This window comes from Oncorhynchus gorbuscha, linkage group LG05, assembly GCF_021184085.1.
Source record: "Oncorhynchus gorbuscha isolate QuinsamMale2020 ecotype Even-year linkage group LG05, OgorEven_v1.0, whole genome shotgun sequence".
Taxonomy (NCBI): domain Eukaryota; kingdom Metazoa; phylum Chordata; class Actinopteri; order Salmoniformes; family Salmonidae; genus Oncorhynchus; species Oncorhynchus gorbuscha.
Genome location: NC_060177.1, coordinates 51,314,235 through 51,341,633, shown reverse-complemented (window position 1 = coordinate 51,341,633; position 27,399 = coordinate 51,314,235). Strand labels below are relative to the sequence as shown.

The following is a 27,399-nucleotide window of genomic DNA, read 5'->3' as shown; positions in this document are numbered from 1 at the left end:
CCCCCTTTTGCCCTCAGAACAGCCCCAATTTGTCAGGGCGTATACTCTACAAGATATCGAAACCGTTCCACAGGGATGTTGGCTCATGTTGACTCCAATGCTTCCAACAGTTGTATCAAGTTGGCTAGATGTCATTTGGGTGGTGGACCATTCTTGATACTTACGGGAAACTGTTGAGCGTGAAAAACCCAGCAGCTTTGCAGTTCTTGACACAAACCGGTGCGCCTGGCACCTACTACCATACCCTGTACAAAGGCACTTAAATATTTTGTCTTGCCCATTTACCATCTGTATGGCACACACACACAATCCATGTCTCAATTGTCTCAAGGCTTAAAAATCCTTCTTTAACCTATCTCCTCCCCTTCATCTACAGTCGTGGCCAAAGGTTTTGAGAATGGCACAAATATTAATTTCCACAAAGTTTGCTGCTTCAGTGTCTTTACATATTTTTGTCAGATGTTACTATGGAATACTGAAGTATAATTACAAGCATTTCATAAGTGTCAAATGATTTTATTGACAATTACATGAAGTTGATGCAGAGAGTCAATATTTTCATTGTTGACCCTTCTTTTTCAAACCTCTCCAATCCGACCTGGGCCACATCCTGACTGATGGCAGCCCATACTTGCATAATCAATGCTTGGAGTTTGTCAGAATTTGTGGGTTTTTGTTTGTCCACCTGCCTCTTGAGTAATGACCACAAGTTCTCAATGGAATTAAGGTCTGGGGAGTTTCCTGGTCATGAACCCAAAATATAAATGTTTTGTTAGTTATCACTTTTGCCTTATGGCAAGGTGCTCCATCATGCTGGAAAAGGCATTGTTTGTCACCAAACTGTTCCTGGATGGTTGGGAGAAGTTGCTCTCGGAGGATGTGTTGGTACCATTCTTTATTCATGTCTGTGTCCTTAGGCAAAATTGTGAGTGAGCCCCCTCCCTTGGCTGAGAAGCAACCTCACACATTAATGGTCTCAGGATGCTTTGCTGTTGGCATGACACAGGACTGATGGTAGTGCTCACCTTATCTTCTCCAGACAAGCTTTTTTCCGGATGCCCCAAACAATCGGAAAGGGGATTCATCAGAGAAAATGACTTTACCCCAGTCCTCAGCAGTTCAATCCCTGTACCTTTTGCAGAATATCAGTCTGTCCCTGATGTTTTTCCTGGAGAGAATTGGCTTCTTTGCAGCCCTTCTTGACACCAGGCCATCCTCCAAAAGTATTCACCTCACTCTGCGTGCAGATGCACACACACCTGCCTGCTGCCATTTCTGAGCAGGCTCTGTACTAGTGGTGCCCCGATCCCGCAGCTGAATGAACTTTAGGAGACAGTCCTGGCGCTCGCTGGATTTTCTTGGGCGCCCTGAAGCCTTCTTCACAACAATTGAACTGCTCTGCTTGAAGTTCTTGATGATCCGATAAATGGTTGATTTAGTTGCAATCTTACTGGCATCAATATCCCTGCCTGTGAAGCCCTTTTTGTGCAAAGCAATGATGACGGCACGTGTTTCCTTGCAGATAACCATGGTTGACAGAGGAAGAACAATGATTCCAAGCACCACCCTCCTTTTGAAGCTTCCAGTTTGTTATTCGAACTCAATCAACATGGCAGAGTAATCTCCAGCCTTGTCCTCGTCAACACTCATACCTGTGTTAACGAGAGAATCACTGACGTGATGACAGCTGGTCCTATTGTGGCAGGGCTGAAATGCAGTGGAAATGTTTTTGGGGGATTCAGTTCATTTGCATGGCAAAGAGTGACTTTGCAATTAATTGCAGTTCATCTGATCACTCTTCATAACATTCTGGAATATATGCAAATTGCCATCATACAAAATGAGGCAGCAGACTTTGTGAAAATGAATATTTGTGTCATTCTCAAAACTTTTGGCCACGACTGTACAATTATTGAAGTGGATTTAACGAGTAACATCAATAAGGGATTATAGCATTCACCTGGATTCACCTGGTCAGTCTATGTCATGGAAATAACAATGTTTTGTACAGTGTAGATATACAGTACAGAGAATAGATAGACCCAGCTCAACAGAAACATAGATGCACTCTGTCCTGTTTGCCAATCCTCTCGTCCAAGACAAGAGCCTTGAGACGAAGACACAAGGCCTATTCTTACAAAAAAAAGCTCAATGATCCCTATATCTTGGTCCATAGTCTGCATAGATACAGTAGAAGGTGTTAGTTAGCTAACTAGCATGGCGCCATATTTCAGTTGGTGGATTCAGATTTCAATGCACGTTAGGCCAAACCTCAACGGAAGTGCCTGCGTATCGAAAGTGGGATGGAACACACCCGTTAGACCACAACAGGACATCAGAAATTGTTCAGTAACAGTTGAATGTACATTGGTTTAACCACACCAGCCATGTGTGTGTCTTGTGTCGTCTGTCTGTCTGTCTGTCTGTCTGTCTGTCTGTCTGTCTGTCTGTCTGTCTGTCTGTCTGTCTGTCTGTCTGTCTGTCTGTCTGTCTGTCTGTCTGTCTGTCTGTCTGTCTGTCTGTCTGTCTGTCTGTCTGTCTGTCTGTCTGTCTGTCTGTCTGTCTGTCTGTCTGTCTGTCTGTCTGTCTGTCTGTCTGTGTGCGTGTGTGTGCATGAGGCCCAATAGGCATATGTGGAAAGTTGTACCTTTAGGCAAGGCAGCCAGTGTGTTAGAGTACAGTCACAGTGTGGCATCCCCAGACTTCCTCTGCCTACATAAATAGCCTTCACCTTTGAATCTCCACTATCTGGACAGCGAGTTTTCATTTGGGTACTTCCTCAAAACGGTTGCTTCTTGTCTGCCTCAACTCACTGCTCTATCCTGCAGCGCGAGGTGGTAGCGGTAGAAGGAGAAAGGTTTGACTGTCAGTTTCAGCGTCGGGAACGATCATGTCTTGATGTCTTGGACTCACAGAGCTGCTGCATGTCTGTAGTCAGATGCTTGCTACTGTATTTGCCTGTCTGTAGTCAGATGCTTGCTACTGTATTTGCCTGTCTGTAGTCAGATGCTTGCTACTGTATTTGCCTGTCTGTAGTCAGATGCTTGCTACTGTATTTGCCTGTCTGTAGTCAGATGCTTGCTACTGTATTTGCCAAGTTGTTAAGATCCGTACCCAATCCATGTTATAATCCAAGTGTCTTCAGTTCAGATCAACCTACTGTAAACCAGTCACTAGCAGCTGTAGAGAACCTCTAACATCCACATCGCTTGCCAATTGCCTGCCTTAGGTAATAAATCCCATCTCCTGGGCTATAGCCAGTCTCCAGTCATATTTAGAGCCTGAGCTGTAAAATGGCTGCCTGAAATCCCTTCCTCGCCGTACACTCAGCCTCTGGGCCGGGAGCTATGAATCAGATGGGCTGTACAGCAACAGCCTTACCTTGACTTGATCTGACATACGTTGATAGCTGTCACGTTCAAGTTTTTTAGTCTGGGATGTTTTGGACAGTCTCAGTTTTTCTACACGTAATTCCCCGGTATTTTCTAGTCTTTTCCGGCTGTTTTGATTCGCTATTCATGTCTCTCCACGTGGGCTCACTCCACAGCACAATAGTCCAGCGATGAGGATGAGAGAGAGGCAAGCAGAGCTGATGAGGCAGCTGGATGGAGTGGCTCTCGGAGAGGCTCCCAAACAAAACACACAGGTGCATCCATACACGTGCTCTGTGCACACGTACACTGTCATGCACAGACACACCTCAATGGACACATGCATTCATCATTGACATGTACAGTAATAGACACATTCAAAGTCACACACACAGACAAGTACTATCTGATACACACACACACACACTCACACATAAACTCTGACACTATATTAACACAATTTTGCACATAGGGACCCAAGCATGCAGACACACGCACACGCACACGCACACGCACACGCACACGCACACGCACACGCACACACACACACACACACACACACACACACACACACACACACACACACACACACACACACACACACACACACACACACACACACACACACAATAACTCATACATGGATGCACACACACTGTTTTTCTAGTTGTTGTTTTTCGTCCCAGCCTCATTTTCTTTCACCGCTAGCGGTCGTTTACTCTTCAGATTGTTCAAATTGAGCTTTCGAGACTTTTCATTTCCAAACAACAAAAACCTCACTCTCAAATTAAACAAAGATCAGCGGGGGGAAATTGCCCAGGAAGACATCTGCGACTCATTTTCCCCTGGAGTATATGATTAGGAAATTCATTTATGTCTAACGTATAATTCCTGCCCCTCTTTCAAGTGGGAAACGTCCATACTGCGCTCTCTGTTCTACCCCTAGGAATGGGGGGAAAAGCAGGCTGCGGGATTGGGTTAGAAACAAAGCATTTACACTGCTCACTCTCTCACTCTCGTTTTTAATGGGATGTTGCTGGGAGGGTGCCCCACTGGTTTGTGTGTGGCGTGGGTGCTAAACTCAGTCCTCCAGTCAGTCTGTCGGAGGAGGAATGTGGATTGGGTGTCTACCCCAAAGCAGGGTCTTTGTCTAGAAGAGGCAACACATGTGTTTAGCGCTGATGGCCAAATGATGGGTCCTGTCCCTCTGTGGTCTTCAAGGCCATAATTTGATGTTTTTAACACGACTCACTGGCTAGATGCAGGGTAAATGACAGTGACAGAGGTAAAATGGACATTTCTCTAAGAAAGGAAAGAATATGTCCTCACAAACCAGCCAAATCAGGCGGATATGGGAGAATTGTGTGGGATCACTGGGTGAAAATGACCTCTCTCTCTGGCTCTAGGACAGTAGCATCTCCACTCCTCCACTCGTTGAATAATTTTAATATTTGAAGTAATAGTTTCCGCAGTACAACGTCAAATCAAACTTTGCTTGTCACATGCGCCGAATACAACAAGTGTAGACCTTACCGTGAAATGCTTACTTTACAAGCCCTTAACTCTTCTTAACTCTTAACTGTTGGTTAAGAAAATATTTACCAAATAAAACTAAAGTATAAAAAAAAAAAAAAAAGTAACAAATCAAATCAAATTTATTTGTATAGCCCTTCGTAAGTCAGCTGATATCTCAAAGTGCTGTACAGAAACCCAGCCTAAAACCCCAAATAGCAAGCAATGCAGGTGTAGAAGCACGGTGGTTCCCTAGAACTCCCTAGAAAGGCCAAAACCTAGGAAGAAACCTAGAGAGTAAGCAGGCTATGAGGGGTGGCCAGTCCTCTTCTGGCTGTGCCGGGTGGCGATTATAACAGAACATGGCCAAGATGTTCAAATGTTCATAAATGACCAGCATGGTCAAATAATAATAATCACAGTAGTTGTCGAGGGTGCAGCAAGTCAGCACCTCAGGTGTAAATGATGTTCAAATGTTCATAAATGACCAGCATGGTCCAATAATAATAATAAGGCAGAACAGTTGAAACTGGAGCAGCAGCACGGCCAGGTTGACTGGGGACAGCAAGGTGTCCTCATGCCAGGTAGTCCTGAGGCATGGTCCTAGCGCTCAGGTCCTCCGAGAGAGAGAAAGAGAGAATTAGAGAGAGCATACTTAAATTCACACAGGACACCGGATAAGACAGAAGTACTCCAGATATAACAAACTGACCCTAGCCCCCGACACATAAACTACTGCAGCATAAATACTGGAGGCTTAGACAGGAAGGGTCAGGAGACACTGTGGCCCCATCCGATGATACCCCGGGACCGGGCCAAACAGGAAGGATATAACCCCACCCACTTTGCCAAAGCACAGTCCCCACACCACTAGAGGGATATCTTTAACCACCAATTTACCATCCTGAGACAAGGCCGAGTATAGCCCACAAAGATCTCCGCCACGGCACAACCCAAGGGGGGGGGGGCGCCAACCCAGACAGGAAGATCACATCAGTGACTCAACCCACTCAAGTGACGCACCCCTCCTAGGGACGGCATGAAAGAGCACCAGTAAGCCAGTGACTCAGCCCCTGTAATAGGGTTAGAGGCAGAGTCTCCCAGTGGTAAGAGGGGAACCGGACAGGCAGAGACAGCAAGGGCGGTTCGTTGCTCCAGAGCCTTTTCATTCACCTTCACACTCCAGACTACACTCAATCATATGATCCACTGAAGAGATGAGTCTTTAGTAAAGACTTAAAGGTTGAGACCGAGTCTGCGTCTCTCACATGGATAGGCAGACCATTCCATAAAAATTGAGCTCTATAGGAGAAAGCCCTGCCTCCAGCTGTTTGCTTAGAAATTCTAGGGACAATTAGGAGGCCTGTGTCTTATGACCGTAGCATACGTGTAGGTATGTACGGCAGGACCAAATCAGAGAGATAGGTAGGAGAAAGCCCATATTATGCTTTGTAGGTTAGCAGTTAAACCTTGAAATCAGCCCTTGCCTTGTAGGTAGGCGAGCACTGGAGTGATATGATCAAATGTTTTGGTTCTCGTCAGGATTCTAGCAGCCGTATTTAGAACTAACTGAAGTTTATTTAGTGCTTTATCCGGGTAGCCGGAAAGTAAACCATTGCAGTAGTCTAACCTAGAAGTAACAAAAGCATGGATTCATTTTTCTGCATCATTTTTGGTCAGAAAGTTTCTGATTTTTGCAATGTTACGTAGATGGAAAAAAGCTGTCCTTGAAACAGTCTTGATATGTTCGTCAAAAGAGAGATCAGGGTCCAGAGTAACGCCAAGGTCCTTCACAGTTTTATTTGAGACGACTGTACAACCATTAAGATTAATTGTCAGATTCAACAGAATATCTTTTTGTTTCTTGGGACAAGCATCTTTGTTTTGTCCGAGTTTAAAAGTAGAACGTTTGTAGCCATCCACTTCCTTATGCCTGAAACACAGACTTTTAGCGAACGATAACATAGTAACACAATAACATAACAATAACGAGGCTTTATACAGGGGGTACTGGTACCGAGTCAGTGCGGGGGTACAGGTTAGAGATCATTTGTACATTTAGGTAGGGATGAAGTGACTATGCATAGATAATAAACAATGACTAGCAGCAGTGTACAAAACAAATGGAGGGGGGGGTCAATGTATATAGTCCGGTGGCCATTTCATTAATAATTCAGCAGTCTTATGGCTTGGGGGTAGAAGCTGTTAAGGAGACTTTTGGTCCTAGACTTGGAGGTCTGGTACTACTTGGCGTGCAGTAGCAGAGAAAACAGTCTATGATTAAGGTAACTGGAAGCTCTCTCAATTTTATGGGCTTCCCTCTGACACCGCCTATTAGATAGGTCCTGGATTGCAGGAAGTTTGGCCCCAGTGGTGTACTGGGCCGTACACACTACCCTCTGTAGCGCCTCTGTAGTGTGGTGATGCAACTGGTCAGGATGCTCTCGATGGTGCAGCTGTAGAACTTTTTGAGGATCTGGGGACCCATACCAAATCTCTTCAGTCTCCTGAGCAGGAAAAGGTTTTGTTGTGCCCTCTTCACGACTGTCTTGGTGTATTTGGACCATCGTTGGTGATGTGGACACCAAGGAACTTGAAACTCTCAACCCGCTCCACTACAGCCCCGTTGATGATAATGGGGGCCTGTTCTGCCTTTTCCTGTAGTGCACGATCAGCTCCTTTGTCTTGCTCACATTGAGGGAGAGGTTGTTTGCCTGGCACTACACTGCCAGTTCTCTTACCTCCTCCCTATAGGCTGTCTCATCGTTGTCAGTGATCAGGCCTACCACTGTTGTGTTGTCAACAAACTTAATGATGGTGTTGGAGTCGTGTTTGGCCACGCAGTCGTGGGTGAACAGGGAGTACTGGAGGGGACTAATTACCCACCCCTGAGGGGCCCCAATGTTGAGGATCAGCATGGCAGATGTGTTGTTGCCTACCCTTACCACCTGGGGGCGGCCCGTCAGGAAGTCCAGGATCCAGTTGCAGAGAGAGGTGTGTAGTCCCAGGGTCATGGGCACTATGGTGTTGAACGCTGAGCTCTAGTCAATGAACATTATTTTCACATAGGTGTTTATTTTGTCCAGGTGGGAAAGGGCTGTGTGGAGTGCGATTGAGATTGCTTCATCTGTGGATCTGTTGGGGCGGTATGCGAATTTAGGCAGGTTATCTTCGCTTCCTTTGGCCAGGGACAGTGGTTGTCTGCTTGAAACATGTAGACATTACAGAGTCAGTCAGGGAGAGGGTAAAATGTCAATGAAGACACTTGCCAGTTGGTCCGTGCATGCTTTGAGTACACGTCCTGGTAATCCATCTGGCCCCGCGGCCTTGTGAATGTTGACCTGTTTAAAGGTCTTGCTCACATTCTCTAACGAGAGCGTTATCACACAGTCATCCAGAACAGCTGGTGCTCTCGTGAATGCTTCAGCGTTGCTTGCCTCGAAGCGAGCATAAAAGGCATTTAGTTCATCTGGTAGGCTCGCATCACTGGGCAGCTCGCATCTGGGTTACCCTTTGTAGTCTGTAATAGTTTTCAAGCACTGGCACATCCGACGAGTATCAGCCGGTGTAATAGGATTCAATCTTAATCCTGTATTGACGCTTGCTTATTTGATGGTTCGTCTGAGTGCATAGCGGGATTTCTTATATGCATCTGGATTGGTGTCCCGCTCCTTGAAAGCGGCAGCTCTAGCCTTTAGCTCGATGCGGATGTTGCCTGTAATCCATGGCATCTGGTTGGGATATGTACATAGGGTCACTGTGGGGACGACGTCGTCAATGCACTTATTGATGATGCCGATGACTGAGGTGGTATACTCCTCAGTGCCATTGGATGAATCCCAGAACATATTCTAGTCTGTGCTAGCAAAACAGTCCTGACCACTTCATCTGACCACTTCCTTAATGAGCGAGTCACTGGTACTTCCTGCTTTAGTTTTTGCTTGTAAGCAGGAATCAGGAGGATAGAATTATGGTCAGATTTACCAAATGGAGAGAGCGGAGGAGAGCTTTGTATGCATCTCTGTTTGTGGAGTAAAGATGGTCTAGAGTTTTTTTCCATCTGGTTGCACATGTGACATGCTGGTAAAAATGTGGTAAAACTGATTTAAGTTTGTCTGCATTTAAGTCCCCGGCCACTAGAAGCGCTGCTTCTGGGTGAGCATTTTCTTGTTTGCTTATGGCCTTATAGAGTTGGTTCAGTGCGGTCTTAGTGCCAGCATCGGTCTGTGGTGGTAAATAGACGGCTGCAAATAATATAGATGAGAACTCTCTTGTTAGATAATTTGGTCTACAGCTTATCATAAGGGACAATACTTCGAGACTTCTTTAATATTAGACATTGCTCACCAGTTGTTATTGACAAAAAAAGATACACACCCCTACCCCTCTGTTCTGCCAGCTCTATATCATCCATGTCGTCGTTCAGCCACGACTCGGTGAAACATAAGATATTACAGTCCTGTTGGTAGGATAATCGTAATCGTAGGTCATCGATTTGTATTTTCCAATGATTACATGTTAGCAAGTAGAATTGATGTCAGTGGGAGTTTACTCGCCTGCCTACGGACTCTCAAAAGGCAGCCCGATCTGCACCCTCTTTTCCTCTGTCTTTTCTTCACGGAAATGACGGGGATCTGGGCCTCGTTAACTCATTAAAGGAAAAATCTTCTTCCAGTTTGTGGTGAGAAATCCCAGTTCTGATGTCCAGAAGTTATTTTTGGTCATAAGAGATGGTAGCTCAACATTATGTACAAAATAAGTTTTAAAATAAGTTACAAACGAAGCAAAAAAAATGAACCCAATTGGTTACGGGCATGTAATACGTCAGCCATCCTCTACGGCGCCGTCTTTAGCAGCGCCAAATACGGCAAACATGCTTTAACATGCTACTGTTGTCTGAGGACAATCAGACAGTAATGACGGTCTTTTGAACAGTATAACTGATGGCTCCCTCTCTCTCTCTCTCTCATCCCCCTCTCTTCTCATTAGGCAACGGCTACGGGAACCACCACCGTAACTCGCCCGGTCTGCTGGCCTCTCCGGGTAGCATGAACAAGAGCATGCAGGCCAAGTCTCCCCCACCCATGAACCTGGGCATGAACAACCGCAAGCCGGACCTGCGCGTGCTCATCCCCCCTGGAGCCAAGAACAACATGCCCTCCATGGTGAGTTGCTCATTCACTTTACTCCCAGGCCCAGTTCCAGTACTGATCCCATCCCCCCTCACCCCTGTTTGTCCTTCATCTTTTTGTTTACATATCTCCCTTCAGTTGATTTTCTTTCTATATGTTCTATTGTCTTCTTGAGTGTTTGTTTTAAGTGGCTGAGGCTGTCCGATATATGTGCTGTCATAAGTTATGATTTTAATAAGATGGATAGGCTGTTAGTGGAGTACAGCAGAAATAATTCATTTCCTTTTTTAAATTAGCTTCTTTTTAGTAGCCTCACTACTAGCAGTTCCATCCTTAGAACCACACCCGCCTGCTACCTCCATCCAATGAAACTCATTTGAATGTATCGCCCTCCCCTCTAATGCCGTCAGTCTGAGGATGTCAATCTGCTATTGGTAAGTTGGCCCGTCACTCAAACTAGCAACCAAAAATAATAACAATCTCCAAACACAGATGTCATCCACCATCCTCAGTTAGATAGACGGGAGACCAGTCATTATGCTTTAACAATAGAAGTACATCAACCCTAACTGAACCAGTGCCCTATAGTTCTATGGGTGTAATTGTGTTGCTCCCAAGAGCTGCTCAAATGTCAGTGATTACTTTTTACGAATTTAAGGTTAGGATTGAAGTAAAGAGTCCTCGTTGTCCACAAAGGGGCAACCTCCATGATCTGCGGCATGCGTTGTACATGTTGGGATGAGGGGGGTGTTTTGCCAGGACCTAGGGTGACACCTAGTGGTATGTCTGAGTCATTGCATCCTATCATCTTTCTTTCTCATCCCCTTCATTTCAACCCCCTCCCTCATTCTTTCCTTCTATGTCTGCTTGAGGGGCGTTGCATGGCACCTTAGCATACATGCTTCCCCTCTCTCAGAACCAGGAAATGAAAGGCAACAAAAGGAACACTTTTATATGGCATTAAACCGCCATAATTTCTACACCACCCTGCCACAATAAAGTGCCTCTCCCAGCCGTCGCTGTTTCTGTTGCCGTGGAGACCAACAGGGTTACTATAGAGACAGCGGAACCTCAGAAGGGGTGGTAAATGATAGGGTTGGCAGGGTTCAGCAGTGCCGCGTGTCAAGTGATTAATTTCCAAGAAGCTGGCATCTTGTTCATTCTTCTAGCATCTGCGGAGCAAAAAAACAAAACAACTAAGTCTATTTTTATTCTCTTTTTTTTCTTTGGTGCTGACTTTATTTGTGATGGCACTCATGCTTTTCCGTCTCTCTCTTTTTCTCTTCCCCTCATAGAACCAGAGAATAAACAACTCCCAGTCAGCACAGTCATTGGCCACCCCTGTGGTTTCAGTAGCAACACCCACCCTACCAGGACAAGGCATGGGCGGTTACCCATCAGCCATCTCCACTTCATACGGTACTGGTAAGTACCACTGCTTTTACACATGTTCTACACAAACACACAATGCACATACACACAAACATAGTCATTGTCACATATAAACTCTACATCAGTGTGTGTGTCCTTGTTACTACTTTCAGGGTATCAATGAGTCTGGAAGTGAACTATACATGGCACACACTCGCCCCACTATTTATATTTTTATTTGAGGATTTATTTGATTCTTATTGATTTGATAAGATCTATATCTCACACATACAGATTTGCATGACTTCACAGACAAGATAGTTATTGCAAGCATGCTCATTATCAAATAAATATAGCATTTTAATGCAAAATCAGGTAACAATAAGTTGTCCGGCCCTGAAACATGGCTTCATCGTAATGTGATGTTAAAAACATTTAATTTCCAAAACCTAACAGCAGGTGGTGCTGTTCATACACATATATCCCTCAATGCAACACTCCCACACCCACTTTGTGACTTATTGGCATCTGTGTTGGCCCAGCAGGAAAAAATGTATAAGGAGAAAGAAATGGACTGTTATACTATTCATTTCAGTAGCCATAATACAAAACTAATGTACTTTACAAACCTGTTTGAACTGGCCTGAACTGGTTTTGACTGGTTGCATTTTCTCTCTGTGTATGTCTGTGTAGAATACTCGCTGAGCAGTGCAGACCTATCCTCCCTGTCCGGCTTTAACAGCGGTAGCTCCCTCCACCTGGGCTCCATGAGCGGTTGGCAACAACAACACCTCCAGAACATGCAGCATTCGGCCCTCAGTCAGCTAGGGTGAGTATATGAAAATACAAACAAGCAGTAGACAAATCAAAGAGAAGTGAAGCTTGAAATGAAGCTTGTTGGTGAAACTATAGTGAAAATACTGATACATATTGATATTTTTTGACTAGATATGATATATGAATGGGGCGATTTGGAGTAAACGTGTGTGCCTGTGTGTAACTGCGGGTGCATGATCATGTTTCTTTACTCTGTAACCCCTTGTGTTTCCTTTCCTTCCTACAGAAATTGCAATAGCAATCACTTATGTCAGAGTTCAAATCTCTCCCTGCCTTCTGCTCAAAGCCTGCACATCAAGTCCGAACCTGTTTCTCCTCCTAGAGATCGCACCAGTAGCACACCGTTGTGCTACGGCATCCATCAGCAACATAACCCGTCGTCCCGCCAGGACTCGGGCCACTCCCCTGTCGACAGCCTGAGCAGCTGCAGCAGCTCCCATGAGGGCAGCGACCGGGACGAGCACAGGAACGAGTTCCACTCTCCACTGGGACTGTCTCGGCCCGCCATGGACGAGCGCGAGAGTCCCTCAGTCAAACGTGTGCGCCTGTCTGAAGGGTGGGCCACATGATAGCCCAGCGTTGGCCGTTGCCCAAGCCCTGCGACGTAATGATGCCTCGACACCATCGCCCTCTATATCAACACGCGACACGTCACTCACCCCCAGACCACGTGCTCTCTCTCTCTCTTTTTCTCTATCTTTCTGTTTCATTGGAGGAAGGGGGGCACGCTTTTCTAAATTTAACTGTAATGTTTTCTTTTTTCTTTTTTGCAGAGTATGTGTGCTATACATATTGAAGTTCTATAAAGCAGTGGGGATGGGCCTGGTGATCCAAGATAAAATGGGTGTTGGTTGGAGTTAGGGATATTTTTGCTGGGGAGCTATGCATTATTTGTGCCGCGTGGAAAAAAATGATGCATAGATATTTACACGAGTGTGTATGTGTAAATATATGCATATCAACAAATAAACAACAAAAAAGTCAGGTACTCTGTTTTGTAAAAGTACTTGCCTCAATGATAATCAGTGACTGGAGGAAAATTGAGAGCATATGTTGCTGATCGAACAGCCTAGCACTTGAGTTGGTCAATACATGTGTACAGAGTCAATTTCATTGCTAACTTTCTCCGTAGTTCTCCCTTGCAAAATGTATGTTACGATAGATGATGTCATGTTGCAGGTTCAACGTATTTATGTAAATAGAGGGGGCAGGGGCAAAGGGGAGGGGTCAAACGTGGCTATACATTACAGATTATTCATATACAAAATGAAAGCTAATATGCAACATTTGAAGGATTGTACAGGTATACCCCACAGGCCCATTGGTAGATGTGAGGAACCAAGATGAGAGAACCCATGCTAAACATAAAGCTCCTCATCAAACATGGAGCACATTGATAGGACCATCCTTTTACCCAAGAGCCATGTTAGTTGAATCAAGAAACCCTGGGTCTTGTATGAAATATTCAGTAAAAAAAAACAACTGTTGTACGATAGACTTGCTTATATTTTCATATGAAAGGTATACAATGCAAAGCAATTTTGTGGCTTTTTGTAGTTTCTATAAGCCAGAATGTGTTTTTTGATAGCTTTGCTAATATAAGACGGATAGTCTGATGAGAAATTAAAAAACCCTAAGCCATGAAAACAGACTGAGAACCCATGCTTAGCTGAACTGTTTTCTCTTTCTAGAGGTTTCGTTTTTAAACGTGTTTCTAATTATATATAATAATGATAATATTAAGAATCTTAAAAAAAAAAATCTGTGAATTAACATGCTTGTGTATAGCTTTCTAATATATAAATATATATAATAATGTTTTTTCTTTTTTTTCTTAGTGGAGTTTTCTATGTGCAATTGCACATATTGTCTGTTTTTTGTGTTATTTGCGCCTGGGACAGTGCTGTTCAGAGGCGTATTTAGTCTAACCTTGAGAACCAGTTGAACCGAGTTGTGTTTGTGAGTAAATTCAGAAAGATTGATCTCTTTGCTGACAAACAATTTATTTGTGGAAACTGTGTGGGGATTGGAACTTGGGGTTATTGCCCATGCAGATGACATGCGTATTCTGTATATTTTGAACATTTTATTTAATCTCTTCACTGCAAATCCTTTGCCAATTATTACAATGAGACCCAAACTTGTGTGCAGGACACCACATAAATCCAGATTACAATATTTATTTTGATAGTTCCAAATTGTATTTGTGTCAAATGATCAAGCTGTTGAGTATATCGGTGGTCTATTGTTAATCACAAGGAGTTGTGTCATATTTGACCCTACTCAGTCCAATCACCAGCGCAGTGTTCCACAACCTCCTCAGCAGTGTAACATGAAGCATTCAAACAAGATGTTGTAGGAAAATGCTGGTTTGGGAGAAGTACAACAGTTGATTTCAGACAAATATATATATATATATATATTTTTTTTTTACATGAAACTAGTCTCATTTCTCTCTGCCTCTCACTCCTCAGTCTGTTGTCACTCAAGTGTTATGGTATTTCTATGTGCATATTTCATGCAAGTTCACTATGTTGTTGCTGTATACAGTCTGTGTAGTCAGAAACAGGGGCAGAGCCCCTACTGTGTTCTTTCTTTCTTTTTTATTCAATACAAATGGTTAAAAAAAAACACATGATATTTCAGGCAGCATATATGTGGAAAACCAAAGCCAGTGGCATTTCTGTGTTGTAATATTATTCAACTTTTATTTTCACATTCATTTATGGTTATTGCAAGCATTGAAAAAAAACATCAATAAAAGCATTTGCTCAAAATGTAGAATTGGTTTCCCATTTCAATTGGATTTGGTCATACTGTTCATAGTTGATAGAGGTTGAGAATACCATCACATGTCCTCCTTGAGACATGGCAGGTATAGTAGCTAGTACTTAGTAGCTATAGTGTCGTGTTATCAGAATGCATTTCCTTGTGAACTGCAGGCTAAAATCATAAAACAAAAGTGTAATTTTTTGTATATTCATTGAGTCATTGAGTATCATGGAAAAGTATTTTTTCCAAATCCCACTTTTGTTAATTTAACTGATTGAGTTACTTTGCTGTTTTGTGCCACCTGCTCACTAATGAATTACAGAAAACACAACACCAAGAGCTCCCTTCATTTGAGCTGTGGTGTGTTTTTTGAGGTGTAGGTGGCATTTATTAATATTGTGTAAGCAAAGACATTGAGCATGCTTGATTTATTTCATATTTCATTTTGGTTATGGATTTGAAGCATCTGTATTTCTTCACCTGTTGATCAGTTGTAAAATGCCATTATTCTGTATTAGCCTCTATACTAGTCCCTCTAATTGACTCACCCCAGTACCTCAGCTACCGTTTGATCGGTTACGTCTAGTGCAAAGGGGAGACCATACACTTGTACAGTAATGTGTTATACATACACTTGTACAGTCATGTGGTATACCATTGCCAACTATTACCAACTATTCACTTGGTAATATTATAATAATATTTGATTATTGGATTGCTCCACCATGTTTGCGGTTTTCTTTATTTTAGTTGTATACATTAAAAAAGGTGGGGGGAAAAAATGAGTAGCTAAAAATGATTAACAGTCTGTAATAACTTATGTAGCTTCTAGAAATCTAAACGTTGGAGAGGTCTGAAGTTAGTGTTTGGAAAGCCAAAGCGGCTTTCAGCGGCATAAGCTGGCCTTTGTTGCCACTCGAAGATAAGATATTATTCAATTAAAGCCACATCTCTGTATCTCATTGGACTTGATTCAGCTGTATGTAGTGAAAAAGTCTGGATCCTAAAATCAAAGTTTCTTCTGCTGGGGAAAAGATATTTGTATTTTGCAGAGAATTCAGTAAAATGACTGGCTTTCTTAGTTACCCTGATGTTCTGGTGTGACTTTATTGTGTTTGTCAATTTCTCTCCATGTATGCCCTTCACCTTGATAACTGAACACGGTAGACCCAATATAAAAACGGATACACTATATATACAAAAGTGTGTGGACAGCCCTACAAATGAATGAATTTGGCTATTCCAGCAACTACTTTTGCAGACGGGTGTATAAAATCAAGCACACCGCCATGCAATCTCCATAGACAAACATTGACAGTAGAATGGCCTTATTGAAGAGCTCAATGACTTTTAACGTGACTTGAGCGTGCATAACTATTAAACCCCGCTGGTGTACAGCAATATTTAAGTCATACGGGGCGGCAGGGTAGCCTAGTGGTTAGAGCATTGGACTAGTAACCGGAAGGTTGCAAGTTCAAACCCCTGAGCTGACAAGGTACAAATCTGTCGTTCTTCCCCTGAACAGGCAGTTGACCCACTGTTCCTCGGCCGTCATTGAAAATAAGAATTTGTTCTTAACTGACTTGCCTGGTTAAATAGAGGTTAATTTTTTTTTTTTTATATAAAAATACCACAGATTCAAAATTGGAGTGAGGTCTGTCCTTTGATTAGGCCATTCCAAGACATTTAAATGTTTCCCCACCACTTGAGTGTTGCTTCAGCAGTATGCTTAGGGTTATTGTCCTGCTGGAAGGGGAACCCCTGTCCCAGTCTCAAATTTCTGGAAGACTGAAACAGGTTTTCCTCAAGAACAGGTTTTCCCTGTAGTTAGCGTCATCCATCATTCCTTAAATTCTGACCAGTTTCCCAGTCCCTGCCAATGAGAAACATCCCCACGGCATGATGCTGCCACCACCATACTTCACTGTGGGGATGTTGTTCTCGGGGTGATGAGAGGTGTTGGGTTTGCACCAGACATAGAATTTTCCTTGATGGCCAAAACCTCAATTTTAGTCTCATCTGACCAGAGTACCTTCTTCCATATGTTTGGGGAGTCTCCCACATGCCTTTTGGTGAACACCAAATATGTTTGCTTATATTTTTCTTTAAAGCAATGGCTTTTTTCTGGCCACTCTTCCGTAAATCCCAGCTCTGTGGAGTGTACGGCTTAAAGTCGCCCTATGGACAGATACTCCAATCTCCGCTGTGGAGCTTTGCAGCTCCTTCAGGGTTATCTTTGGTCTCTTTGTTACCTCTCTGAATAATGCCCTCCTTGCCTCGTCTGTAAGTTTTGGTGGGCGGCCCTCTCTCTGCAGGTTTGTTGTGGTGCCATACTCTTTCAAAAAAATGTATAATGGATTTAATGGCGCTCCATGGGATGTTCAAAGTTTTGGATATTTTTGTATAACCCAACCCTGATCTGTACTTTTCCACAACTTTGTCCGTGACCTGTTTGGAGAGCTCATTGGTCTTCATTGTGTCGATTGCTTAGTGGTGTTGCTTGCTTTGTGGTATTGCAGACTCTGGGGCCTTTCAGAACTGCTGTATATATACTGAGATCATGTGACAGATCATGTGACACTTAAATAAAGTCCACCTGTGTGCAATCTAACTAATTATGTGACTTCTGAAGGTAATTGGTTGCACCATTTCTTATTAAGGGGCTTCATAGCAAAAGGGGTGAATACATATGCACGCACCACTTTACCATTTTTCTTTTCCACTTCACCAATTTGGACTATTATGTGTATGTCCATTACATGAAATCTGAATAAAACTCTGTTTAAATTACAGGTTGTAATGCAACAAAATAGGAAAAACACCAATGGGGTTGAGTACTTTTTGCAAGGTACTGTACTGCACTGCGAAAATAAAGGAAACAGCAACATAAAGTGTCTTAACAAGGCGTTGGGCCAAAACAAGCCAGTACAGCTTCAATGTACCTTGGCACAGATTCTACAAGTGTCTGGAAGTCTATCAGGGGATGCGACACCAATCTTCCAGGAGAAATTCCGTCATTTGACGTTTTGTTGTTGGTGGAAAACGCTGTCTCATGCGCTGCTCCAGAATCTTCCCCAAGTTTTCAATTGGATTGAAATCTGGTGACTGCCGGTCAAACCACTCAGTGACAACTTGTGCCATGTGGATTGTGGGGCATAGCCATGGTAGCCAAAATAATGGCTTGCCAGGCATTTTTATACATGCATGATGGGATATTCCACACCTGTGTGGAAGCACCTGCTTTCAATATACTTTGTATCCCTCATTTACTCAACTGTTTCCCTTATTTTGGCAGTTACCTGTAATATAGCATAATATGGATGACACCACATTGAGACACGGCAATGGCATTTTTTGCTTTATTTCTTCCAACTGTAGCTTAGTAAGGTTACCAAATCATGGCATTGGGTCATGGGAACTCAAATGGCAGACTTTTATTTGACATTTACAGCTAAGGTTTATTCACTTCACATTCAGTGATACATTTTGCCAGTAAACATACATTTATTCTGAGCATACGCAGTAACAAAAAAAATGCATTATCCAAATTTCGGGAAAAACTGATAATAATTCCCCCATCAAACTCAATGGAACAACGGTCACAGAGTACTAAAAATCCCAGACAGCGTGAGCGGTTCATTCAAAGAAGAAGAAAAAACATGTATTGAAGGTGCTTCATCATGTTCGTCTTACATTGAGAATGGTTGTAGCTATTATGGTTGTGGAACGGTTGTAGACTAGTATAGGCCGCTCGAACCTTCAATTGTCCTGGTGTAGCTTAATAATGTACGATTTCACCCTTTACCTATCAGCCTGGCAAACAAGAACATATATCCATAAATGGTTGGGGAAAACTTGATATCAAGAACAATACATTTCAGGAAGACACATTTTAGCTGAAGATGAATTAACTGGTAGAATGAATGTGTGTGTGTGTGTGGGGGGGGGGGGGTATCCTGAAAAACTAGATCTAAAATGGATGCAAATGTGTGACATTTGAAACATGTGAAACCAATACCTGGGAAAGAGTCATTGGGCTATTTGCTACAAAACGATTAAGCAACCTGTGCGCAATTTGAAGCAGAGAACTAAACTTAAATGACATTTGGACAAAACAGTTGAAATACAATTGCGCAACCGACAAGGCAAAAACTGGTTGAATCAAAGTTATTTCCATGTCATTTCAACAACATTAAAAAAACGTGATGATATTGAATGAACGTGGAAAACTGATTGGATTGAGAGAATTTCGTATTTTTTCATCCAACTTTCACCCTACATCCAATGAAAGGGTGACATTTTTTGTTGATATCGCGCTGAATTTACATGAGTTAATCCAACCAAATGTAAATCAAAACTGGACGTTGAACTGAGGTCTGTGTCCAGTGGGAAAGTATTGCTACAAGCAACTATTCCTGTCACCTGCGCCCCCAATCGCCATGTAGTTTTTTTTCTCCCCACTTTTCATAATATAAACTCTTAGAGTAGGCTACAATAATACAATAACATGATGTCATAAATCGAATGTATCAATTAAAAAAACAAGGACAGATCCAGACGTAAGCCTATTTGAATCCCATTGCTTCATAACCTATTTATTTGTTTTAGTACATTGAATAGGTAACCTCGTTAAATTCACATGAATCAAGACTGAGTGAAATCATATAAAATAATTCGATATTGAAAGCACATGGATTATGTAACATAAAAACTGCCGTGACCTAGATTCGAACCGGGATTGCTGCGGCCACAGCGTGTGCAGTTGTGCAAGGAGAGCAAGTTGGAAAGGCAAACACAGCCGCTCGAGTCAGGAGTTCAAATAAGCATTTTCTTCATATGATAAACAAGAGCGAGAAGATCCGAAGTATAATATGTGGAATTACTTTCACTTTATATATATGTAAGCTAATTAAAATGTTACTCACCGGAATAACGAATCGAATAAAATCAATTGACCCTAGTGCATGCAATGCTGAAAGAAGTATACTGTTGTTATTTTAGACAGTTCATTGATACTTCACCATTAATTGAAATTGTAAAAAATACATCACACGACAGATAAATAATTTTAGGCTAATTCAAAGCATGTTAAATCGAAGAACAGCATATCCTAATAATAATAGTATGCAAACACAGAGCCATGTTTAGAAATAAATTCAATGAAAGCATAGGCATATGGCTCAAAATCAGACATGAGAAGACGAATGACAATTAAATTGAGGAATAGCAGGCTATGCGATTCCATTGCAGTTTATTTCAAAACATGTTCGTTGTATTTACCCTTCAATTTAAGAAGAAAAAACATTCTACCTAATGTAAAATTTGAAGGATGTGTTATTGGCTAGACATCGCTTTCTTTAAACGTGTATGGTCTTTTGTCAATCCATAGACATTATTTTTGTAATAATTCGTTCGTTATTTAGGCTACCGACTTTGTGGTTTGCATGACCTTTTGCTGACATGATCTCGTTTGTTCCTAAACGAGAAATAATCGAAACGTTCCAAAAACGGGTGACCCTCAATATAACTACGTGGCACGTGATACTTTCTCCACAGTAACCACTAGATGTCGCCGTTTATTAGCTAAGGTGCATAGTGCATACACTCTCCCATCCTCAGTCCAAACCTCTAGCCTATCTCAACAGACACCAATATTCACAGATGCTGTATCATCAAAGCCACAGATCTCAATCAGCCTGGTAACTATCGATTCGTTTTCGCTAAATAATGACGCTGGACATATTTTGTTAATCAATGTCGAATTCAGGAGGCCTATACTGATAAAACAGAGTAGCCTATGCCTGGGTTTAATAGTAATAACTACATAAATAATAGCCTACTGAAACACTTGTGAAAATCAAAATCAGAATCATAATAATCATAATTCAAATATAAATAATAATATACTATTTGTTTTTCTGGTTGACGTTAAGTTGCAGCGACGTTGAAACTATATAACTCACATTTTGTATAGTACACATATATATATATATATATTGTATAGCCCTACACATTTTTTAAATCATAAATCAAATTGCACAAAGGCACGCACTCAACCACTCTCTCTCTCTGTCATTCTCTCTCTCTCTATCTCTCTCTATCTGTGTCTTACACAATCACACGCGCTCGCGCGCACAAACACACACACACCAAGGAACTATTGGCTCTTCTTATCCAAGGCCTGTTTCGTCATGGTGAGATGCTTGAAGATGTCTTTTTTTTCTAAAGATTTAAAGATCATTTACAATAAAGGACGCGTTTACGTTGTAGGCCTATTTATGAGTTTTGTTCGAAACTGAGAGCATGAACTGCAAAATCGTAACTTATTCCTACATTTGAAAGCAGGCGAAAATATAAATAATTGGTTATTCGCCATATGACTGGAAGGGGTAAGATGTAAAAGAGACCGAGTGACTAGAAACGATTGTCCTCTCATTCTCAGTATAGGCTGACCGTGGATGTTTCATTAAACGTATGTAGCGATATGTAATGAGGACAGTCCATGTTGACCACGATATGGATGACGGGTATCACCAGTCGGTGTATTACCAATGATCTAGTTCCAATATGAAGTCTGTGGCAGGCATAAATATGTATTCGATAATTGATTGAAGACCACATTAAGATTATAATAGTTTGTATCTTTTTCTATTGTTTGCAGAAAAGCAAGCCATATAGCCTATAGCCTAATTGGGCAAATGTCGCAGTTTCTTCTCTATCGTCAAATTCGTCCCTGTTACATATGTCACTGATATAATAAGTGCAATGGCTATCTATTTTGAAATATCCGGGACAATTCAAATGCAAATTATTAATACGTCATTGCGTTTTTTTAAAAAGTGTTTATGTTCACGCAGATCTCTTTTTATTACACTTTGCTGTAGACCTTGTTTGGGTCTGTATCTTGCTTTAGCCTAACCGTCAATAGGTGCTATAGTGTGATTGGAATTGCATATTTATCTAGTTCACATAGCTGACATGCCTCACTTGACATATTGGTTAAAGTGCGTCACACTATTCCATGTTACAAATTCGAAAAAGTGTGGTTTGGTTTTACAAGTGGCAAGAGCAATTGATGTGCAATAATCTTAGAATGCTGTAGCCTATGCATGCAAACCCCATGCGTGTTTTGTCAAAACAAACAACTTGCAGGTCGATGACAGCATGTACCCTGTTTGGAGGGAAAAATCTTTACGTGTGCCCGTCTGACCACTTCTATTGGGTGACACATAAGAGGAGCAGTTCGGGAAAAAGGTTCACTTCACGAGGAGGCTGAGTTACGAGTAGGGACTACGGAATCTCCCAACAGCTCGCATAAATAAATTGGGCTGGGAAATTGGCGACGACTTGATTGAGAGCGCGTGCATAGCCCAGCAGGAAGATTTGAATGGTGACGTAAAATATAAGGGTAAGTTAAACGTATCTCATTTAGCCTAGCCTACTATATATAATGTGTTGCAATTCGATTTTATAAAGCAAAACGCTCATTCTAAACCAATCATTGTTTGTGATTTAAAAAACGATCATGTCTACTAAAAATTCAACAATTAGCTACTTCAAGACAATGGTTAATAAGTCAGTGTTTCATTCAGTGTGTATGTGCTCACGCGCTCCCACAAATGCGGCCTGTGTGCGCATCATTAGCCAATACAGAGGAAATGTCGCCTTTACATAGCCAATAGAGAAACATACTCTAAGGTGGGTTAACACTTAACATTATTCAGATTATTCAAATGACCATAGGCGACATGTATCCTATATATTTTTGTTGTTGTTGTAAAGCACAATCTCGAGCACCTTTCCTGGAATATAGGCTAAATATAAGTCCAGGATCCTCAGTATTATTATAGCACTGAATCCCTTCTTCTATTGTTTGGCCATTAGAATCTTCTACATATTTCTGTCGAGAACAATAATACTATTATATTTTACAGTTGTACATCATTAGTCAACTAACAAACTTTCTATAGGCCTATTGCCTTATTTTAACCCATTCTTTTCGGAATGATCCTTTTTTTCAGCTGATGTGAAATTCGAAATACTGTAGGTTAACGCTTGTAGGTACGTTAATATCCATAATATCCATTGCAATCACTACAACCTAAACCAAAAGTAATAGCATGGAAAACGAAGAATATAGAAAAGCAAAGCAATACAAATCTACTTTTTACATATGCAACAATACAAAAAATAATAATACGCACGCTGGAACCAACAGCATCGGAGCACTGAGAATGGCAGAGTGGCACATCTCATTATGCATGGGCGATTTCCCACGCAGAACCCTTGGTTTCTTCACTTGATGTCTCCAAAGCACACCGCTCACACACCATCGGAGCTTTGTCAAAAACAAACAGGACAATGTTCGCTTTCCAAACGGTAATCAAATACCCAAGAACCGGTTGGGGGAAATTGCTCTGGCAAGCGGCTAGACAGACTATGTAAACTGGATTTGCATATTTTGATGCACTAATTTCCTTGATGTATTTAAATATGGCGGCACGTAGATGATATGCTTGGCTACGTCATTGAACGTGACCTCGCTGTTAAACCAAAACGTGAATCTGGTTAAATCACATGGATATGCCTGCAATTAAACAGGGAAAAGAATAAGAAAGAGAGCTGTAGGAAATTACTTTGCCCTGATATAAATGTAGTGTTTCACAAAAAAAGGACATACTTTATCTCCTCCAAACTATTAACAAGGCATTTGAACCTGTAATAAGCTTAGCTATGTTGATAGTGTAATAACAAATAGGTGATAATAGTTGTAGTAATAATACTAATAACAATAAGAATTGCAATTCATTACATTACATTACCTGTATTACCTATTGTAACTTGTTAGTAACAATACCAATATTTCCATTGTCTATAGGCTAGATATGTAACAGCCCAAGCATATCATGGCACATGGTCCTTGCACACAAGGGTGTCATGCACCCCCCACAATCTAAGGGGGCACAAAGTACCTGAGGATGGCTGGGGGGGAGTTAGAGAATGTAGCATTTGTCAAACACTTGAAATAGCTTTTTCCTGTAATCTAGAGACATCATCACTATGCTTAATTCTATATAAGAAAATGTATATTTTTCTGTATATCTAAGCATACCTCTTGAGCTGTAAGTATCCTACTGACTGGTGGTTATTTTAAAGAAACTAAATGTGCTCCTCTGCATATCTGCTAAAATCTTGGTAAAAGATTCAAAGGAATGTGAGTCTTATTGAGTACTTTTAGTAATTGCTTGCTTTTTTAAAGTCTACCAACCTTGCAAGTAGACAGGCCAGCCAAGATAGTTAGACAAGCTATCTAACTTGATTGGTAGGCTGAAATGTCTTCATGGTACAGGAGCTAGTTATGAGGTTGGAAGATTGGGATCTGGGCTAGCTAAAGCCAATTTCATAAAATTGCTGGGACACATCTGAGGGGGTCTGTGTGCCCCCTATGGGCACTACGCCTCTGCTTGCACAACACAGGCTAAAGAAGAAGTTAGGGCCACACATTGCTTCCATCTTTATAGCTAACTACTTTTTGCGGTCTTCTGAAATTAATTTATCACAAGTTCAATTAGTACATCATTTTTACATTGTATAAAGCCTCTCATCACGGTGTGTGTGTGTTTGTGTGTGTGTGTGTGTGTGTGTGTGCGTGGGAGGGGGGTGTATACAAATTAACTAAATGCTTAGGTGAAGGCAAAGGGACCGACCAAAAACATTTTGAGTGGAATTATAAAATGTTTTTCCCACAAAGACTATGATGTATTACTGGCCTCCTTCAGTCTTGGTTTGGGATTGTATCAAACACATTATGTTCACGCTTTTGTCTGAACGACTGTAAGTATGTTCCGTTTGTCATAACGCGTTAAAGGAGGGCCTGCAGCAAATTCATTACCGACCGCCATCACTCCGTAACCTGGTCTGGGAATGGAGGAGTCCAGGCCAAAAGACGAACAATGCCTCTTCAGTTCGTGCCCAACAACAGAGCGAGAGAACTTGTTTGAATTTCAGAGCACGTCCTTTCTCACAGAGAAAGGATGGACCCCCCCCCCCCCCCCCACACACACACACACACACACACAAAAAGAACTTGCAGACTCTCACAGCTTCAACTGTGCACTTTCTATTTGGTGCCGCAGACGTTATTGGAAAGTTCGGTCTCCCTCTCCCCTCCCTCTATCATGTGCTTGGAATATGCTCAGGCTTTTACTCAGAGCAACTGAAGCACGCATAATGAACTGAGTATTAGCGGCAATTTTAAATGAAGTGATGGCCGAGGACGGCTGGATATTTGGGGGACTGTCCACCGGATCCCACAGAACATATCTCTTATCTGGGATCATTTCTGATTTCTGTGTCTGATTGCTGTGATGCTTCTTGCGCAATTTGAGGAAGTAAGTTCAATTTTGGTGATAATCCCTTGACCGTGCGTAAAGTTTATGTAGCTTGATGTGCGTAAAAGTTACAGTAAAGTTGAATGACTCGGTGAATGATAGACTATATTCATTGGTTCGTATTGGCTAGTGGACGTAATGTATAGAGATTATTTGTTTTAGCTGAAGAGGACCATGTAGGCTACGATTAGCTTTCATATATATATTTGAGCAGTTGCAGTTCATACCGCTTCGTAGGGCTGTAGTGCTCTTCCCTGGCACTTAAATACATTTTGTCACATTTGGAGATGTTGTAGGCCTACTTAATTCGGTGAAATAAATAATCATGACGAAAACTCTGAGCATTGTTCAGACTGTTTGCATGAGCTTGTCGCAACCACAGTCACAAGCACAGTGCAAAAGTAGCCAACGCCTCTCCATGCATTGAGCCAATGTGCAGACTTAGCGCAATGACACGTTCAATTATTGGTAGATGGTTTGTGCAATAAGTCAAAACGGCCAGAGGAGAATGCCTTCAATTGCTCCGAACATCAGTTTATAGTGTGCTATGCCGGGTAAAATTGAATGTAGGCTACAACGTATGCGTAAAGATTGGGTTGCACATCGACTCATGATGAAAATTGTGTAGGCTACCCCCGTATCGTATGGTGTAAACAATACTTCATTTCACGCCTATGGTGCAGACCAGTCTCGGTTGTTGGGTTAGTTGTGAAAAAGTACGTATGGGGTTTTGTGTACAGTTAGTTAACCTACTTACTGCTCCCATCCTTAAAGGGACAGTTTGCGATTGTCACATCTTTTTTTTTTTTTACTTTTAAAATGAATGAATTATACTTATTGATTCTTGAAGAATATACATTATAATTCCCTAATGAGCTTAATTCAACTGTCGTAGCCCCACAAAGACCAACATATAAGCTTGTTTAACTACATTGTTTGTAAATAACTTAATGTATAACCATAATTGGGATTATCATGGATCGTCAGTCTTTGCATGCATTGCTCTGTCTATGAATTTGAGAGCTCCAGCCACATACCCCAGCTATTTACCAACACAGTGGTGGGTTGGCAACTGTGTCATTGTTTGAACTTGTTTGATTACCCCTTTAATGAGCACGAGAACTCAATAAAAGAAAGAAAGAAAAGAAAACCACTTTTTACAAAGTAAAAATGATTGGTTTGAATGAGTTTATTTAGCCTACATACTGTATAAAAACCAGTCAATATTATACAGAAGGTCTATTAGAATGTCACACAGTGTTACACAGTGTCAGACATTCACGGTATACTGTCATAAATTGGGTACCGAAATAACCACGACATACTCTGTGTAGCATAATCGAGGCATTACTGATGTTTAAAGTGATAGAATGACAACATATAAATCCTACAGTATAGGATCACGGTTGCAGGCTAGTCTATATGTTGCAGGGCAAATGTTCCATGCTGTATGGCGCGCAAAAAGGCCAAGGTGGGAGAAATGCTTGCTTTTTATGTTTAAAACTCACTTCTGTTGAAATTGAGAAATATTAGTCATATAGATTATAATATTATGTCAGAACCATTGGGAAATTTCACTTAACTGAATATATCACTTTGGTAGCCTACTGTTAAAATTGTAGGCCTATGTGGGGTTGTATGATACAACAAATGCGTGGTTGAGGCCTGTGTTACCTATGTTCAGAACTTAGGGTTTACCCTAACTTGCAAATACACGATTAAAAAGTATAAAAAATGTACTTTAATGAATGGGTGACTCTGAAATGATACAGAATTGGACAGAGTCGTGCATGGCGCATTCTTGGACGGACATTGTATTAGTTCATTCGCATTCAAATAATATCTCTGTCAGTTGGATCAACTGGTGTCACTTCGAAAGAATTTTAATATCAAGGCTACCACTTATGAATATTTTAACTTGCAGTCAGATTTGAACCGCGTTCCAAATAATAACTGGGCTTAATAATTGCACAGGGCCGGGTGTCGTGATCATATAAACGTTGAATTTAGAAG

At 41.7% G+C, this 27,399-nt stretch overlaps 1 protein-coding gene and 1 long non-coding RNA gene across 14 annotated transcripts in view; both read left to right on the top strand.

Annotated features, from left to right (window-relative positions):
* LOC124036015 (myocyte-specific enhancer factor 2C-like) overlaps nt 1-16,080 on the top strand; it is a 98,466-nt gene extending 82,386 nt beyond the window's left edge. For 6 of the 12 annotated variants that reach the window (XM_046350048.1, XM_046350049.1, XM_046350053.1 and 3 more), the window contains exons 7-11: nt 9,873-10,048; nt 10,426-10,449; nt 11,311-11,440; nt 12,080-12,215; nt 12,450-16,080. In XM_046350048.1, the coding sequence (XP_046206004.1) occupies nt 9,873-10,048; nt 10,426-10,449; nt 11,311-11,440; nt 12,080-12,215; nt 12,450-12,792 (809 nt within the window). In that variant the 3' untranslated portion in view covers nt 12,793-16,080. Of the gene's footprint in view, nt 1-9,872; nt 10,049-10,425; nt 10,450-11,310; nt 11,441-12,079; nt 12,220-12,449 lie in introns of those variants that run through there. The other 6 variants (XM_046350057.1, XM_046350058.1, XM_046350059.1 and 3 more) reach the window with 2 other exon arrangements.
* Nucleotides 16,081-22,003: 5,923 nt separating this feature from the next.
* LOC124035139 overlaps nt 22,004-27,399 on the top strand; it is a 66,727-nt gene continuing 61,331 nt past the window's right edge. Inside the window, exon 1 of one of the 2 annotated variants that reach the window (XR_006838692.1) lies at nt 22,004-22,403. This is a non-coding gene — a long non-coding RNA (uncharacterized LOC124035139). Of the gene's footprint in view, nt 22,404-25,118; nt 25,387-27,399 lie in introns of those variants that run through there. The other variant, XR_006838691.1, reaches the window with a different exon arrangement.